The sequence below is a fragment of the Salvelinus fontinalis genome, chromosome 34 (assembly GCF_029448725.1).
Source record: "Salvelinus fontinalis isolate EN_2023a chromosome 34, ASM2944872v1, whole genome shotgun sequence".
Lineage (NCBI taxonomy): Eukaryota > Metazoa > Chordata > Actinopteri > Salmoniformes > Salmonidae > Salvelinus > Salvelinus fontinalis.
The window spans coordinates 12,311,327-12,326,656 of NC_074698.1; the positions used below are offsets into that span (position 1 = coordinate 12,311,327).

Here is a 15,330-nt window from a genome sequence, read left to right on the forward strand (position 1 = left end):
ACCAGTACTGAGTAGATGTGCAGGGGTATGAGGTAATTGAGGTAGGTATGTACTGTACATATTGGTAGGGGTAAAGTGACTAGGCAACAGGATAGATAAAACAGTAGCAGCATTGTATGTGGTGAGTGTGAAAGTGTGTGTGTGTGGCATCAGTATGCATGTGTGTGATGTCAGTATACATGTGTGTACATGTTATGTGTGTGGACGTATGTAGTGTGTTTGTGTGTGTATATATGTGTGTGTTGGGGTGTTATTGTAAATATGTGAGTGTGTGGATAGAGTCTAGTGTGTGTGCATAGAGTCAGTGCAAGAGAGTTGGTGCAAAAAGGGTCAATGCAGGTAGTCCTGGTAGCCATTTGATTAGCTATTTAGCAGTCTTGTTTAGAAGTCTTATGGGTTGGGGGTAGAAGCTGTTCAGGCTCCTGGTGGTTCCAGAGTTGATGCATCAGTACCCTTTGCCGTGCAGTAGCAGAGAGAACAGTCTGTGGCTTGGGTGGCTGAAGATTTTGACAATTTCTTGGGCCTTCCCCTGACACCGCCTGGTATAGTTTTAATCACTTAATAATTCATAAACAAACTTGATCTCAGTAAAAACACTAACTAATTGGTAGCTATACCTTTACTTGTTACTTCTGTGACCTTTCATTATCCTCCCTCATGAGTGAGAGAAATTAGAGTTTTTTTGTAACGGAATTACAAGGCAGGAGGCAATGTAATCTAAAAAACGAAATAGAAGTGTTGATATTAGTTGGCAGAGATCTTTACACGATTGTTTTTTAATGTATTTCTAATACCCTTTAATACTTTTCCTGGTAGATGTTTTCTAAGACACATTTTCTATCTGTTTGACCAGAAATCAAAACCTTTGCTTATTCCACATCTTTAGGATGAAAATTGTTGGAAAATGTATATATGCCTTAATTTGTAAAACCATAGACTCTTAACTTTCATTTAACCCCACATTTGACATGCTCCTGTAAACTTCACATGTTCATGGGTCCTTTAAGATGAAATGCCGTCTTTACCGTATCTACTAGCACACAGCAGTTGAAAGAGACTATCCATGATGACTGACAGAATTATTCCTCATCATACGGTGGACCTTCATCTGCATCTTATCCATATTATAACCCTAAATATGTTGTTTTTATGTTTGACATTGTTTAATAAATGATATTGATTACTCATAGGCTACCTTTTCGAGCTGAACTACAGTAAACAGATGGACCGCCTGGGAGTAGGCCTCTGTGAGAGAACAGCAGGCTGAAGGGAGGCAACGGACAGAGACAGAGAGAGGCCTCCTGCCTCCTGCACTGAGGGCCAGAGGCAGCTGAGCTGAGAGGATGGGAGGAGAGAGAGAGGGGGTGTCATTAGGGTAGTTTGTAATTATGTCTCTCTTTGTTTAGAGGGCCTGTGACAGGGAAGTGAGGGGGAGGTCTTGCTGCTGACAAAACGTTGTGTGTCAGTGTTGTGTGTAGTTCTCTTTCTCCCTTGAGTCTTTCTTACTGTAGCTCAGTCTCTCTGGTCTGCCTGTCTCTGTGAGGCTCAGACACACTAGGAAAAAGGGTCGCCGGGCTGCATGCTACAGCCACAGCGGTGGACTTTCTCATTGGGAGGCAATTCTGAGGCAGTAGACCATTCTGAGGCAATGCTAAGGAAAGGTCCGTTAGTCCTGACATCTGGATTCTAGATGAGGATGCTTTAAAGAAGTCCATTCTGTACCCATTGGAGCTCAGGATTCTGGGATACACACAGGAACACAGCTGACAGTTTGTCAACTGACTCTATACCTCTGAACAGGACTGAGGTAAGTCAGGGAAACATCAAGGCTTGAGAGACAGTCTGAGCTGCATCTTAGATATTGCGGTAGCATTTTTACATGCTCTGCTTCCCACTGAAAATGCCTGTATGGAATTTTGCATCAGCGTGGCCACTGTCTGACTGTGATGTACTTGTTGGTGTACAATTATAGTTGTTTGAAATGGGGAAAAGCTATTTCTACTGAATGAATACATCTCTACATGTTCTAGATATAGAGTATCATGTTTTATTGGGGGAATCTGCTAATGAATCTCTATCACTGCTTAATTCCATGGACAGAAGAGCAGGTGAACAGGTAGATGGAGAAGCAGCTGACTATTGGCCTGTTTCTGTTGCTGGGGCTCCTCCTAGTCATGCCTGAGGTGGGGGGGCGGAAGGAAGAGTCCCAGAAGCGCCCGTCCCGCTCCTCAGAGGTAAAAGCAGGCCGCTGCTCTTACACCTTCATCGTTCCCCAGCAGAAACTGAAGGGGGCGCTGTGCGTGGGCACCGAGTCAACCACCGGCTCCGCCAACCACTCAGAAGTAACGGCTCTGCGGGGGGAGTTGAGCCGTCAGCAGGAACAGCTGGAGAAGCTAAGGGGCCAGCTGGAGCAGGAGGGGGCCCTGGTTACGGAGGTACGGGCGCTACGGAAAGAGAGCGGCAGCATGAACTCCCGCATCGCCCAGCTCTACGCCCAGCTGCTGCACGAGGTCATGTACAAGAAGGACCAGGTGGTCGAACAGAGGCGGGTTGAGAACCTACTGCTCAACGCCACCGCACAGGTAATCAGACAGAGAGCATTGTGGGAACAGCTGTGTTCATAAGGAGGGAAGTTAGAATCATATAACTGCATACATGCTCCTACTATCTCTCTACTGTCTTAGTATCCTTTACCTATCGATGACAGGCATGTAGCACCTTGATAACATCCCTGATTGGCCCGTTGTCTGTTGCTCGGTAATGGTGGAACAACATCCCAGATGCTGCAGATCTCCACTAGTTACAGGGAGCTGGAGAAGAAGTATGGAGCCCTCACCTCCATGATGAGCAACCAGAGTCAGCTCATCGCCCGGCTGGAGAAGCTGTGCCAGGCCACCAAGAACACTACCCCACCTCCACAGGTAGGGGGAGCTCTGTATCTATCAAACCACTGGCATTGTTATCATGGGCCTTTCTCAAGCACTGACCCTGACCCATGAAGCTAAAGTGGTACCATAACATACTACAGTACCCACAATGCTCTGTACAAATGTCTTTATATATTTGTGTTGTATTGGACAGATGACCTCTGAACCCGTGAGTATCCAGTCCAGTGGGCGTCTGAATGACAGCTCACAGTCCAAGGAGATGGCTAATGATGTTCAGAGAGACCAGGGCGCCCCTCCACTACAGCCACAGGAGGAGAGAGAACCCCCGCAGGGGACAAAGGTGCTCCCCACCACCATGGCCGACACCCCTACTGACGCCCCCTTCATAAGCTTCCCTGTCACTAAGACCCCAGGTAAATCACGGCACCCTCAGAGCTTACAGCTGCCAACAGCGCTTTCAGCTTAACCAACACTGTCTGTGTAGGAATGAATGTCTGTCTTTGTAAGACAGTGTGAAAGAGTAACACTATTCATCTACCTTCACCCGGCAGCATTATCACACATTATAACACCTTGTTTCTATTTCAGTCAATACATTGCACATCTCATTGGTTCCTGCTTTGTTTCGATATTGTTTTTCACTGTCACCTCTGACAACAATCAGAACAAACAGGCTGTTTTCTTTCGGCCCTTCAAATGCTTCATTGTTTGCTGTTCAGACCTTGCGTTTGTGTCTTGAAACAGTGTCAGTATTTTGTCAGTGTTATTTACTGTCCAGAAGACACTGCAGAAGCTCGGGGAGTCACTGACCCGCCGATAGGACTTTGTTATCTCTCCGGGAATGCCTAAACAATGTCTAATAACTGCCAGCTGTTCTTATCAGAGTAGAGAAGGGGCTTTGTTAATTAATGAGTAACACACACACGCATGCACACACACACACACACAAGGTTTGACTTTGATATCACATTTGCAAATTCATCAATAATATTTGTTATAAATAACAATCAAATGGGGCAAAATATAATCCTATTTTTAGGAAATAAACCATCAAAAGTAGCTAGTCCAGAATTTGGCACCAATAGTCAGATTTTTATGGTACCACTTTAGAACGAGCGATTAGGATGAATTCCAAATAAAAATATATTTGAATCTAAAAAAAAATCAAATTTACCAGCAGTACACACAACAAACAGTCTCTTACACACACACACACACACACACACACACACACACACACATACCAACCCACCCTAAGAAACACACACCCTAATCACAGCCCCTCTTTAGGACATTGCTATGTAACCTTGAATTACAAGGTGATACCTCCATACAATGCACGTTGTGTGCACAACTGGAATGTGTGAGATTACAAGGCAGAGCATTCAGATGTGTGACATCACCTTGTATGGACAGGCTCCTCCCACAGTGGAGCTGAGCAGCAGCAGCATGGGGACTTCACACCAGTTACACTGTAGAATAAAGGGAGCATGACTCAGAGCTTATGTGTGTGTGATGAGTGACAAGGAGATACTTGTCTATAGAATGAGTGTACGGTTACAGTATGAGTATCCCTTGGTCTGGAGTGTGTGAGAGAGAGGTGATGCTTAGCCTTTCGTGTCCGTTCATGCGGTGTATGCTTATCTTTCCCAGTGTGACATAAGACATTCAACATGTGTGGTGAAAGAATGTCTTCGGCAGTAAAGAGATAAGCTGAAGCAAAGCGAGAAAAAATGCATCTATGACCCTGTTGGCTCTAAAACAAACAGAATTCCAGACCCCTCTCTCCATTACTTGTCTCACTCACTCATTTCCAGCAGTTGGTTGAGCCTGCCCAGTGGCAGATGGATGGAGTTTGGACGTTCTGGACTTCCATTAGTTCCATTGCACCAGGCAGGCTCAATCAAGCACAATTATGACTATTTGAACCCAGGTATGTTCCGAAATCCTAACTGCCTTTGTGAACCACATACCTACACCATCTCTGTCCCTCAGGACCCTGGAGGGACTGCCAGCATGTGCTGGACTCGGGCGAGACCACCAATGGGATCTACCTGCTGCGTCCACAGAGCGCCAACCGGCTTCTGCAGGCCTGGTGTGAACAGACCAAGGCCCAGGGAGGCTGGACCGTCATCCAGAGGAGACAGGACGGATCAGTCAACTTCTTCAGGACCTGGGAGCAGTACAAGGTGCTCTCACCTCCAGTGTGCAGTGAGCCACTAAAAGTGAAGCGCTCAAGAGTTTATGACATCAGATAGTGTGCTATTACCATTGCTCCAAAACACTGCAATACAAAACCCACACAGTGAGTGTGTGCACTGCAGTCCCATAATCATTTCCCCTCCTCCATTTGCCTTTCATTTCAGCTGATTATATGTCATGAAACACGAGCTGTATAGTTACTGTAATTGGCAACCATCACAGTGGGCTCTAAAACCAGAAAAACAGCTAGTATTACAGCTCAGAGACTCAAGAGTATCCTTCAGTTGAGGACGGTATAACACCACAGAAGTCATGAAAACTATTGCTACAGTGAACATAACCCTAAACTATCTGTTGTACCCCTCCACCCCAGCAAGGCTTTGGGAACCTGGATGGAGAGTACTGGCTGGGTCTGGAGCACCTCTACTGGCTGACCAAGCAGGCCCACTACAAGCTTCGGGTGGCCATGGAGGACTGGCAGGGCCGCCAGGTGTTTGCAGAGTACGACAGCTTCCGCCTGGAGCCTGAGAGCGACTGGTACCGTCTGAGGCTGGGGGAATACCAAGGCAACGCCGGAGACTCAATGTCCTGGCACAATAACAAAGCCTTTACAACTCTGGACAAGGATAAGGATGCTTATTCAGGTGAATCCCCTCTGACCTCTACTACCCTCTCTTTTCATTTCTGCCTCTTTTCATGGCTGCCTGTTTGAGCACCCAGGTTTGGCTTGATGAGTTGGTTTCTCTCTCCATTACCTCATTAGGGAACTGTGCCCACTTCCAGAAGGGGGGCTGGTGGTACCACATGTGTGCCCACTCCAACTTAAACGGCGTGTGGTATCGAGGGGGTCACTACCGCAGCCGCTACCAGGACGGGGTTTACTGGGCAGAGTTCCACGGCGGCTCCTACTCCCTCAAGACGGTCACCATGATGATCAAACCCACCTAACCCTCTCCCCATTGGTGGTACCGTAATTGGGGAGGACGGGTTCGTGGTAATGGCTGGAGTGGAATAGTTTCAAATACATCAAATGGTTTCCAGGTGTTTGATGCCATTCCATTCACTCTGTTCCAGCCATTATTATGAGCCCTCCTCGCCTCAGCAGCCTCGTTGGTTATACACACATGTCAATCAGGCATCAGGGTAATTGATAAGAGAATTTCCAATCCCAATGATAATAACAATCAATCAATAGCTCTGACCAATTCCCGAGGTTTGTAAGACCATGGGTATAATAATAATTAGTCAGACTCAGCTTATACAAAAGGTTAGTATAGTTTATTCAGAGAACGTTCTAAAGTCAAGAATACAAAACAATTCATTTTATACTGACTTCTCACGCCCACACATTCACACAACCATACACACACACATACACACAAACAGACGCACACACTGTCTCACTACCCAGCCGACAGAGATAGGTGACCTTGTCCTTGACACGTACTCCCTGGTCTCTCCCAAAGCTCTAGTCCGGTTGGCACCAAGCTCAGACAGTCTGTGTTTAAAATACCATAAAGACATATTGTCTTTACCCTAATTCTGACTAGGACTACACATTTACTGATTATGATTTTATACATTCTAATCAATTCCATACATTCTAATCAATTCCATACAATTATATGTTTCAGGGCGGAATATTCTAATCATTCAATTAACAGATAATTTTCACCTATCAGTAATATTATGGTTCCTTCATGGATAAGGAGGGTTGTTAATGAAGTCCTTATATGTTAAACAGTTATGTTAATAAGACAGCGTTAGACTGATATGCCAACACAACATGTGGAATTGTTTTCTAACTGCAATGTATTTATTTCATACAAAATTGCAAAACAATGTTTGAACATAACTTTTTGATATTATCTATCTATCCTCTCACACACATACACTCGCATACACACACCACAAGGTGAGGTAGGAGTCTGTTTCTTTTGCTTATGAGAACTGACGTTGTGGTTTGATGCAGTGGTGTAAAGTACTTAAGTAAAAATACTTTAAAGTACGACGGAAGTCGATTTATGGGGTATCTGTACTTTACTATTTATATTTTTGATGACTTTTACTTTATTACTTTCTTGAAGAAAATAATGTACTGACACCCAAAAGTACTCGTTACATTTTGAATGCTTAGCAGGACAGGAAAATGGTCTAATTCACACACATAAAAAGAAAATCCCTGGTCATCACTACTGCATCTGATCTGGCAGACTCACTAAACACAAATTCTTTGTTTGTAAATTATGTCTGAGTGTTGGAGTGTGCCCCTGGCTATCCGTAAATTAAAAAAAACAAGAAAATTGTGCCTTCTGGTTTGCTTAATATAAGGAATTTGAAATTATTTATACTTTTACTTTTGATACTTAAATATATTTGAGCAATTCCATTTACTTTTGATACTTAAGTTTATTTCAAACCAAATACTTTATTACTTATACTCAAGTAGAATTTTACTGGGTGACTTTCACTTGAGTCATTTTCTATAAGGGTACCTTTACTTTTACTCAAGTATGACAGTTGGGTACTTTTTTAACCATGGGTTGATGTCATGTTTCCGTTTAGCAGTTTCCTCTTTGCACAAGATCAGGGCAGGGTTTGAATTTCCTCTTTGAAACACTTTCTTCACACAGTAAGCTCTCTGCCTGAGATACACTTACTGGCATTAGCACAGTGTTAGGACCGAGCCTGGACCAACGGGTGGACCATCAGTCAGGGCATCCTCTCTTACAACATCCCCCATCACCCTCACCTTGCTCAGCATCACCCTCACCTTGCTCAGCATCACCCTCACCTTGCTCAGCATCACCCTCACCTTGCTCAGCAGAGAACTACCATGATCTCACTCCAGAGGATGTTGGGCCTCCTCATGCTCATGCTGTTGCATGGAGGTGAGTGGTTAATTTGTTCCATACTTATCTATTAATATCTATTGTTGTGATCGCTGTGTGGATTATGTTTATGTTGACCGTAGTTATTACTCTGGTGATAGAGTAACCGTTTTCTGTCTCCCAGGGTGGTACTTAAACATGTGCTCACATCCCACTAACCGAACTTGAACGGAAGTTGGTTGTTGATAAAGGAAATTAGTTTTAATCCCACAATGGTCAATTTGAAGACTAATATTTGAGAGCAATTAAAGTCGAAGAATTAAAGTATTTAATGAGCAATAAAAAAAGGAATATTGATATGTAGCAATAATGCAATAAGGTAACAGTCATCAGTAGACAGGGCCCTGAGTTTTTCCTGGTCAGGTCACATGGATAGGAACAACTCATGACCCTAATTAAAGGATACAATTGTATAATAACATAAAATCACAAGAAATACACGTACACTCACTCAGGTACAACACAGACACTGTTGATGTTATTGAGTGATATGACATTGTCTGAATGGGTGTGGCGGGTGTGAATGTCCATGCGGTGTAACATTGAGAGCAACGTAAATGACTTCTGAAAACCACTGATGGTGGGTGTGGTGCATTGTTGTTAGTATGGTAGTTTGTCTAGTATGTGCTAACCTATGGATGCTCCATATTTGACAGATCCACCATTGTCAAAAATAAGAATCCTTTGACTTTCATTTTGGAACACATAGGGATGGACTATGTGCTTTTCAGTGCCCTTTTAAGCAATTGTTGTTCCATGATATACTGTGTATTGTGGGTATTTTATTAGGATTCCCATTTAGCTGCTGCTTTTGCAAAAGCTCTCTTCCTGGGGTCCCCACAATACATGAAACATGACATAATACAGAACATTAATAGACAAGAACAGCTCAAGGACAGAACTACATACTTTTAAAACTTCTTCGGGATTGGTGTCCCGGTTGAGCTAACGTAGGCTAATGTGATTAGCATCAGGTTGTAAGAAACAAGAAAATTTCCCAGGACATAGACATATCTGATATTGGCAGAAAGCTTAAATTCTTGTTAATCTAACTGCACTGTCCAATTTACAGTAGCTATTACAGTGAAAGAATACCATGCTATTGTTTGAGGAGAGTGCACAATTTTGAACATATTAATAAACAAATTAGGCACATTTGGGCAGTCTTGAGACAACATTTTGAACAGAAATGCAATGGTTCATTGGTTCAGTCTAAAACTTTGCACATCACTGCTGCCATCTAGTGGCCAAAATCTAAATTGCACCTGGGCTGGAATAATACATTATGGCCTTTCTCTTGCATTTCAAAGATAATGGTACAAAAAAAATACAAAAGAACAGTTTTTTTTTCCATTGTATAAGCTTTTACCAGATCTATTGTGTTATATTCTCCTACATTCCTTTCACAATAACACATACTTCAAAGTGTTTCCTTTGAAATGGTACCAATAATATGCATATCCTTGCTTCAGGGCCTGAGCTACAGGCAGTTTGATTTGGGTATGTCATTTTAGACATAAATTGAAAAAAGGGCACACACAGCCTACATATCAATACATATACACACAAACTATCTAGGTCAAATAGGGGGGAGGCATTGTGCAGTGAGGTGTGCTCTATCTGTTTTTTGAAACCAGGTTTGCTGTTTATTTCAGTAATATGAGATGGAATGGAGTTCCATGCCATAATGGCTCTATATAATACTGTACACTTTCTTGAATTTGTTCTGGATTTGGGGACTGTGCTTGCACAATAGGAAATAACGTCTGAATATTTTGGGCAAGGTGATTCCCCTTTCAACACGTTTTAGAAGGGATGAGATCATCAACAACATAACGTAATATTTTCCCCACAGCACCCTCAACTCCAGGAACTATGACCACCCTTACAGCAACAGCCAAGTCAAAAGCTATTTTCCAGCTCATCTCTGTGCTCACACTATTTAATTAACCCTCACTTATCTCACAAGGCAGAACAATTTTTATTTATGTGGATTTCACATTGATGTCTTCCTCCTTGTATGTTTTTACAGTAGTTACCTTTCCTCTTGAGCTCAACCCTCCCAGAGTGGTGGTGAGATATGGAGACTCAGTCTCAGTCAACTGCAACACATCATCCACAGACCATGAGGGGATGGGCTGGGAGGCCACATTGGGAGGTACAGGTTTTGAACATGTCAACGTTGTCACCTGGACTGTGGATGGCCTTACTGATTGGACAATAGAACCTAAATGCTACATCAATCTCATTGATGGCGAACAACCCTCAAAAGTACTTCCAGTCATTCTCTACAGTGAGTATTTTCCTCCTTGTGAATCAGAAAGGTATGTTTCTATTTAACTATATATCAGCATTGAGGGTTTTTTACATTGTTGACCTCCTCTACAGAGACTCCAGACAGCGTCTCCATCTCTGTTCTGAGACACTCTGGTCCCATGGTGGAGGGGACAGAGTACCAGCTGCAGTGTGACATCCAGAACATCGCTCCTCAACAGAACCTGGTTGTGAAGTGGTACAAAGGGAATGAACTCTTAGATAATGTAACTTACAGTGACGTCAGTAAGACACCAGTGAATGTGTCAGCTACTCTGATGATCAGCCCCAGTAGAGATGATGATGGAGCTCAGTATAGATGTAGAGCAGAACTGGACCTGGGACCAGAGGGACCACAACCCCATCCTACAGTGACATCAGAACCTCTCAACATTACTGTGCACTGTGAGTTCATCAATACTCGATATTGCCTCTTTACCCCTGACCAGGAGGGCAGACAGGTCAATGCCTCTGCACCCCTGGCCAGGACGGACTTTGGCCAGTATGTCATCACGATCAGCAATGACATAGGCAGCACCAGCTATACTGTTCATATCACAGTGGAATGTACGTGTGTGAGATCTAGTATTGTATTGCGAGATGAGATCTGTCCGATTGTTTCCTGTAAGATGCTTCTCTATCTGTTTTCAAATGGATGAAATCTATGCTGAATATTTCTCTCCCTACTCTTTTCAGATGCCCCCAAGTTTAACTGTACTGATCAATATGAAGTTAAAGAGAATGAAAATCACAACCTCTCAGTCACCTGTACAGTTGATGGCAACCCTTCTTCTAAAATCACCTGGTTGAAAGCCCAACAGGAAGTGGATATCCCTCAAAGTCTCACTAGGGAAAACAGAGGGGAGTACACCCTGGTTACAAACAACACACATGGAAAAGCCACTCACCACCTTGTCATCAACGTCTTGTGTAAGTCATGTTTCTATCCTTCAAGTATGTTATTATTGGACTATTTTACAAACGTTTAACTAATTCTAGCCACACATGCTATCAGCTTTAAGCTGTTCTAACCAATCTTAAAGGTAGAATAGGCCTAATAGTGATTGAGACAGGTTTTACATAATTGTTTACCACCTTTTAAGTTACTGTATTTTAGTCTCAACTGAACTGCATGGCAACCCATCTGACATCCCATAAGTTGCATAGTTGAGTGGTCTACACTAAAAGCACCTCCTTTCTTCTTAGATGCTCCTGAGTTCCTTCCAGGGAATGACACAGTGGAGGTGAGTGCAGGCAGTGATGTGTCTCTGGACTGCAGTGCTGAGGGGAACCCTCCTCCTGAGCTGAGGTGGACCAACAACACTGCAGAGGGAAATGCCAATGAGACCACTGTGGGGCACCTGCGTACTCTCTATATCTCCAGAGTAACAGCTAATGCAACTTACAACTGCACAGTCACAAATAGACTGGGCTCCATCACCAAGCAGATACATGTCCTAGTAGATGTACCTCCACAACACCCAACCATGTTCTCCACAGCACCCTCAACTCCAGGAACTATGACCACCCTCCCAGCAACAGCCAAGCCAAAAGGTCTTTTCCAGCTCATCTCTGTGCTCACATTATTTAATTAACCCTCACTTATCTCACAAGGCAGAACAGTTTATATTTGATGTGGATTTCACATTGATGTCTTCATTCTTGTATGTTTTTACAGTAGTTACCTTTCCTCTTGAGCTCAACCCTCCCAGAGTGGTGGTGAGATATGGAGACTCAGTCTCAGTCAACTGCAACACATCATCCACAGACCATGAGGGGATGGGCTGGGAGGCCACATTGGGAGGTACAGGTTTTGAACATGTCAACGTTGTCACCTGGACTGTGGATGGCCTTACTGATTGGACAATAGAACCTAAATGCTACATCAATCTCATTGATGGCGAACAACCCTCAAAAGTACTTCCAGTCATTCTCTACAGTGAGTATTTTCCTCCTTGTGAATCAGAAAGGTATGTTTCTATTTAACTATATATCAGCATTGAGGGTTTTTTACATTGTTGACCTCCTCTACAGAGACTCCAGACAGCGTCTCCATCTCTGTTCTGAGACACTCTGGTCCCATGGTGGAGGGGACAGAGTACCAGCTGCAGTGTGACATCCAGAACATCGCTCCTCAACAGAACCTGGTTGTGAAGTGGTACAAAGGGAATGAACTCTTAGATAATGTAACTTACAGTGACGTCAGTAAGACACCAGTGAATGTGTCAGCTACTCTGATGATCAGCCCCAGTAGAGATGATGATGGAGCTCAGTATAGATGTAGAGCAGAACTGGACCTGGGACCAGAGGGACCACAACCCCATCCTACAGTGGCATCAGAACCTCTCAACATTACTGTGCACTGTGAGTTGGCTATTAATTTAGATCTTTTTCATTATCATAAATCAAAAACAGAACCACATGACAGGTATAGCTTCCAATTTACTAATTTTGAGTTGATGCTCCTCCTCTCTATTTGCAGACAAGCCAGTGATTGAATGTCTAAGCCAGTACAGTGCCGTGAAGGAGAATTCCCCCCTGGACAGGATCCCTTGTACATTCAATGGGAATCCTCCCCCTAACGTTGTGTGGTACCAGGAGGGCAGACAGGTCAATGCCTCTGCACCCCTGGCCAGGACGGACTTTGGCCAGTATGTCATCACGATCAGCAATGACATAGGCAGCACCAGCTATACTGTTCATATCACAGTGGAATGTACGTGTGTGAGATCTAGTATTGTATTGCAAGATGAGATCTGTCCGATTGTTTCCTGTAAGATGCTTCTCTATCTGTTTTCAAATGGATGAAATCTATGCTGAATATTTCTCTCCCTACTCTTTTCAGATGCCCCCAAGTTTAACTGTACTGATCAATATGAAGTTAAAGAGAATGAAAATCACAACCTCTCAGTCACCTGTACAGTTGATGGCAACCCTTCTTCTAAAATCACCTGGTTGAAAGCCCAACAGGAAGTGGATATCCCTCAAAGTCTCACTAGGGAAAACAGAGGGGAGTACACCCTGGTTACAAACAACACACATGGAAAAGCCACTCACAAGCTTGTCATCAACGTCTTGTGTAAGTCATGTTTCTATCCTTCAAGTATGTTATTATTGGACTATTTTACAAACGTTTAACTAATTCTAGCCACACATGCTATCAGCTTTACGCTGTTCTAACCAATCTTAAAGGTAGAATAGGCCTAATAGTGATTGAGACAGGTTTTACATAATTGTTTACCACCTTTTAAGTTACTGTATTTTAGTCTCAACTGAACTGCATGGCAACCCATCTGACATCCCATAAGTTGCATAGTTTAGTGGTCTACTCTAAAAGCACCTCCTTTCTTCTTAGATGCTCCTGAGTTCCTTCTAGGGAATGACACAGTGGAGGTGACTGCAGGCAGTGATGTGTCTCTGAACTGCAGTGCTGAGGGGAACCCTCCTCCTGAGATGAAGTGGAACGACACCGCTGCACGCAATGTGAAGTTGTCCACTGAGGGGCGCCAGAGGACTGTTAGAATCACCACAGCTGGGATCTACATCTGCACTGCCACGAATATATTTGGGACGGTCACCAGAACAACAACAGTAACTATAAAAGGTATTATAACTGACCGACTGTGGGTCATGTTATGGTAGAAACGTAGCTGACCCTGATGTAGTGATTCATGTTGTCATAAGACATACTTCATATTGTTTCAGTAAGATGAATGAATGAATCGCATTCAATTCCACAGAGCTGAATTGCGAAACACGAATCCTAGATCACGAGCTAGCCTGAATCAAATCATAAACAGAATTGGTCTGAATCATGTCTAAACTCTCCCGTTCTCCTTCTATTTCCTCCTCTTCAGGTGGCTCCACAATTATATTTTGGTTGTTTCCATTAGTTGTCCTGGTCATTGCCCTGGTAGTCCTGAAAGTCTTCTGTATGTGGAAGAAAAGACAAGGATCTTATAATTTCATACCAGTCAACCAGTCAAATGTTCCATTGATGCCACTGTCTACAACAGGGGTAGACAACCATGATCCAGAGGGGTATCCTACGAAGGTTTGAGGAGTTACCTAAGTAAATTAGATAAACTCTTGAGTTCAACTCGGGATAGCCAGTCATACGAAAGTGTCTCACCCTTTAGCCAGGTACATTTCAGAACTAATCTGCTCCTGGGCAGGCTAACTCCAGCCCAGTAGAGGTTACTGAGGGGAGGACGGCCCATAATAATGGCTGGAACGGAGCGTGGATAACATTCCACTGATTGCGCTCCAGCCATTACCACGAGCCCGTCTTCTCCCGATTAAGGTGCCAACAATCTCCTGTGAACTCCACTTGCCCTGACTGAAGTGACTGAGCCACGAGATGAAGACCAATTAAATAAGAATCCCTCCCGCTTGTAAAGATTGCGTCATCATCTACTTCATTTGAGGAAGACAATATTTTATTCATTAATTTTTTTTGTGTATGTCAAATATTTTTTTTGCGGGGGGAGGATTAAAATATATCACATTCCAAATGTTGTAATGACAGAATGCATTTTAAATTTCACGCACAGTAACACGTTTGTACAATATTAAAATGATTTGGTCTACATGCAACAATGGGATTTAATAAATCAAATCCTTAAAAATACATTTCATCCACATCATTGAACAATTCATTCTGAATGAAAAACGAAATATAATTGATTTCAAACAACAATGAGACTGCGTGATCTGCAAACGTATTTAAAATGTAAGATTAGTGTGGGGATTCAATCTGAGCCTGTTCAAGTGTCTTGCATCTGACAACATACGAACGAATGTAATAAGAATGCTCATATTTCTATATCAATACTTAATTGTATTGCTAGTCTAATTACAATAGCATCCGAACATTCATTTTCCTTTATAAAACTATTTTCAAAACTGTTTTTAAAAGTGACTTGTGTATGCCCATAAATAAACAAGCATCACTGCTTATGACATGCCACTGCCAGTCTGTCGCCAGTGAACATTTTATTGAAGGCAAATACATTAGGGAACTGTCCCTTTAAGAA

The 15,330-nt window shown here is 43.1% G+C and overlaps 2 protein-coding genes across 3 annotated transcripts; both read left to right on the forward strand.

Annotated features, from left to right (window-relative positions):
* The first annotated feature begins 1,503 nt into the window (after positions 1-1,503).
* LOC129833153 (angiopoietin-related protein 2-like) lies at positions 1,504-6,579 on the forward strand. The gene is made up of 7 exons (XM_055897493.1): positions 1,504-1,807; positions 2,101-2,582; positions 2,781-2,921; positions 3,082-3,301; positions 4,884-5,077; positions 5,464-5,734; positions 5,854-6,579. The coding sequence occupies exons 2-7, from the start codon at positions 2,121-2,123 to the stop codon at positions 6,036-6,038; spliced, it is 1,473 nt and encodes a 490-aa protein (XP_055753468.1). The 5' UTR covers positions 1,504-1,807; positions 2,101-2,120; the 3' UTR covers positions 6,039-6,579.
* A 1,123-nt stretch (positions 6,580-7,702) lies between these two features.
* Positions 7,703-15,108, forward strand: icam5 (intercellular adhesion molecule 5). Of its 2 annotated transcripts, XM_055897480.1 has the most exons (11): positions 7,703-7,981; positions 10,014-10,274; positions 10,370-10,699; positions 10,991-11,224; positions 11,501-11,848; positions 11,973-12,233; positions 12,329-12,658; positions 12,777-13,010; positions 13,140-13,373; positions 13,650-13,898; positions 14,152-15,107. In XM_055897480.1, exons 1-11 carry the CDS (start codon positions 7,927-7,929, stop codon positions 14,352-14,354), a joined length of 2,739 nt encoding a protein of 912 aa, XP_055753455.1. In that variant the 5' UTR covers positions 7,703-7,926; the 3' UTR covers positions 14,355-15,107. The 2 variants fall into 2 exon arrangements, with proteins under 2 accessions (XP_055753455.1, XP_055753456.1); XM_055897481.1 differs by lacking the exon at positions 12,777-13,010 and having other exon boundaries at positions 14,152-15,108.
* Positions 15,109-15,330: the final 222 nt, after the last annotated feature.

Excerpts from the sequence above, each read along its gene's own strand:
- LOC129833153 (XM_055897493.1), top strand. The coding sequence starts at position 2,121 with ATGGAGAAGCAGCTGACTATTGGCCTGTTTCTGTTGCTGGGGCTCCTC. Across the intron at positions 3,302-4,883 it reads CCCTGTCACTAAGACCCCAG|GACCCTGGAGGGACTGCCAG; the intron begins GTAAATCACGGC and ends TCTGTCCCTCAG. Across the intron at positions 5,735-5,853 it reads GGATAAGGATGCTTATTCAG|GGAACTGTGCCCACTTCCAG; the intron begins GTGAATCCCCTC and ends TTACCTCATTAG.
- icam5 (XM_055897480.1), top strand. The coding sequence starts at position 7,927 with ATGATCTCACTCCAGAGGATGTTGGGCCTCCTCATGCTCATGCTGTTG. Across the intron at positions 10,700-10,990 it reads TCTCAACATTACTGTGCACT|ATGCCCCCAAGTTTAACTGT; the intron begins GTGAGTTCATCA and ends TACTCTTTTCAG. Across the intron at positions 11,849-11,972 it reads AGCAACAGCCAAGCCAAAAG|TAGTTACCTTTCCTCTTGAG; the intron begins GTCTTTTCCAGC and ends ATGTTTTTACAG.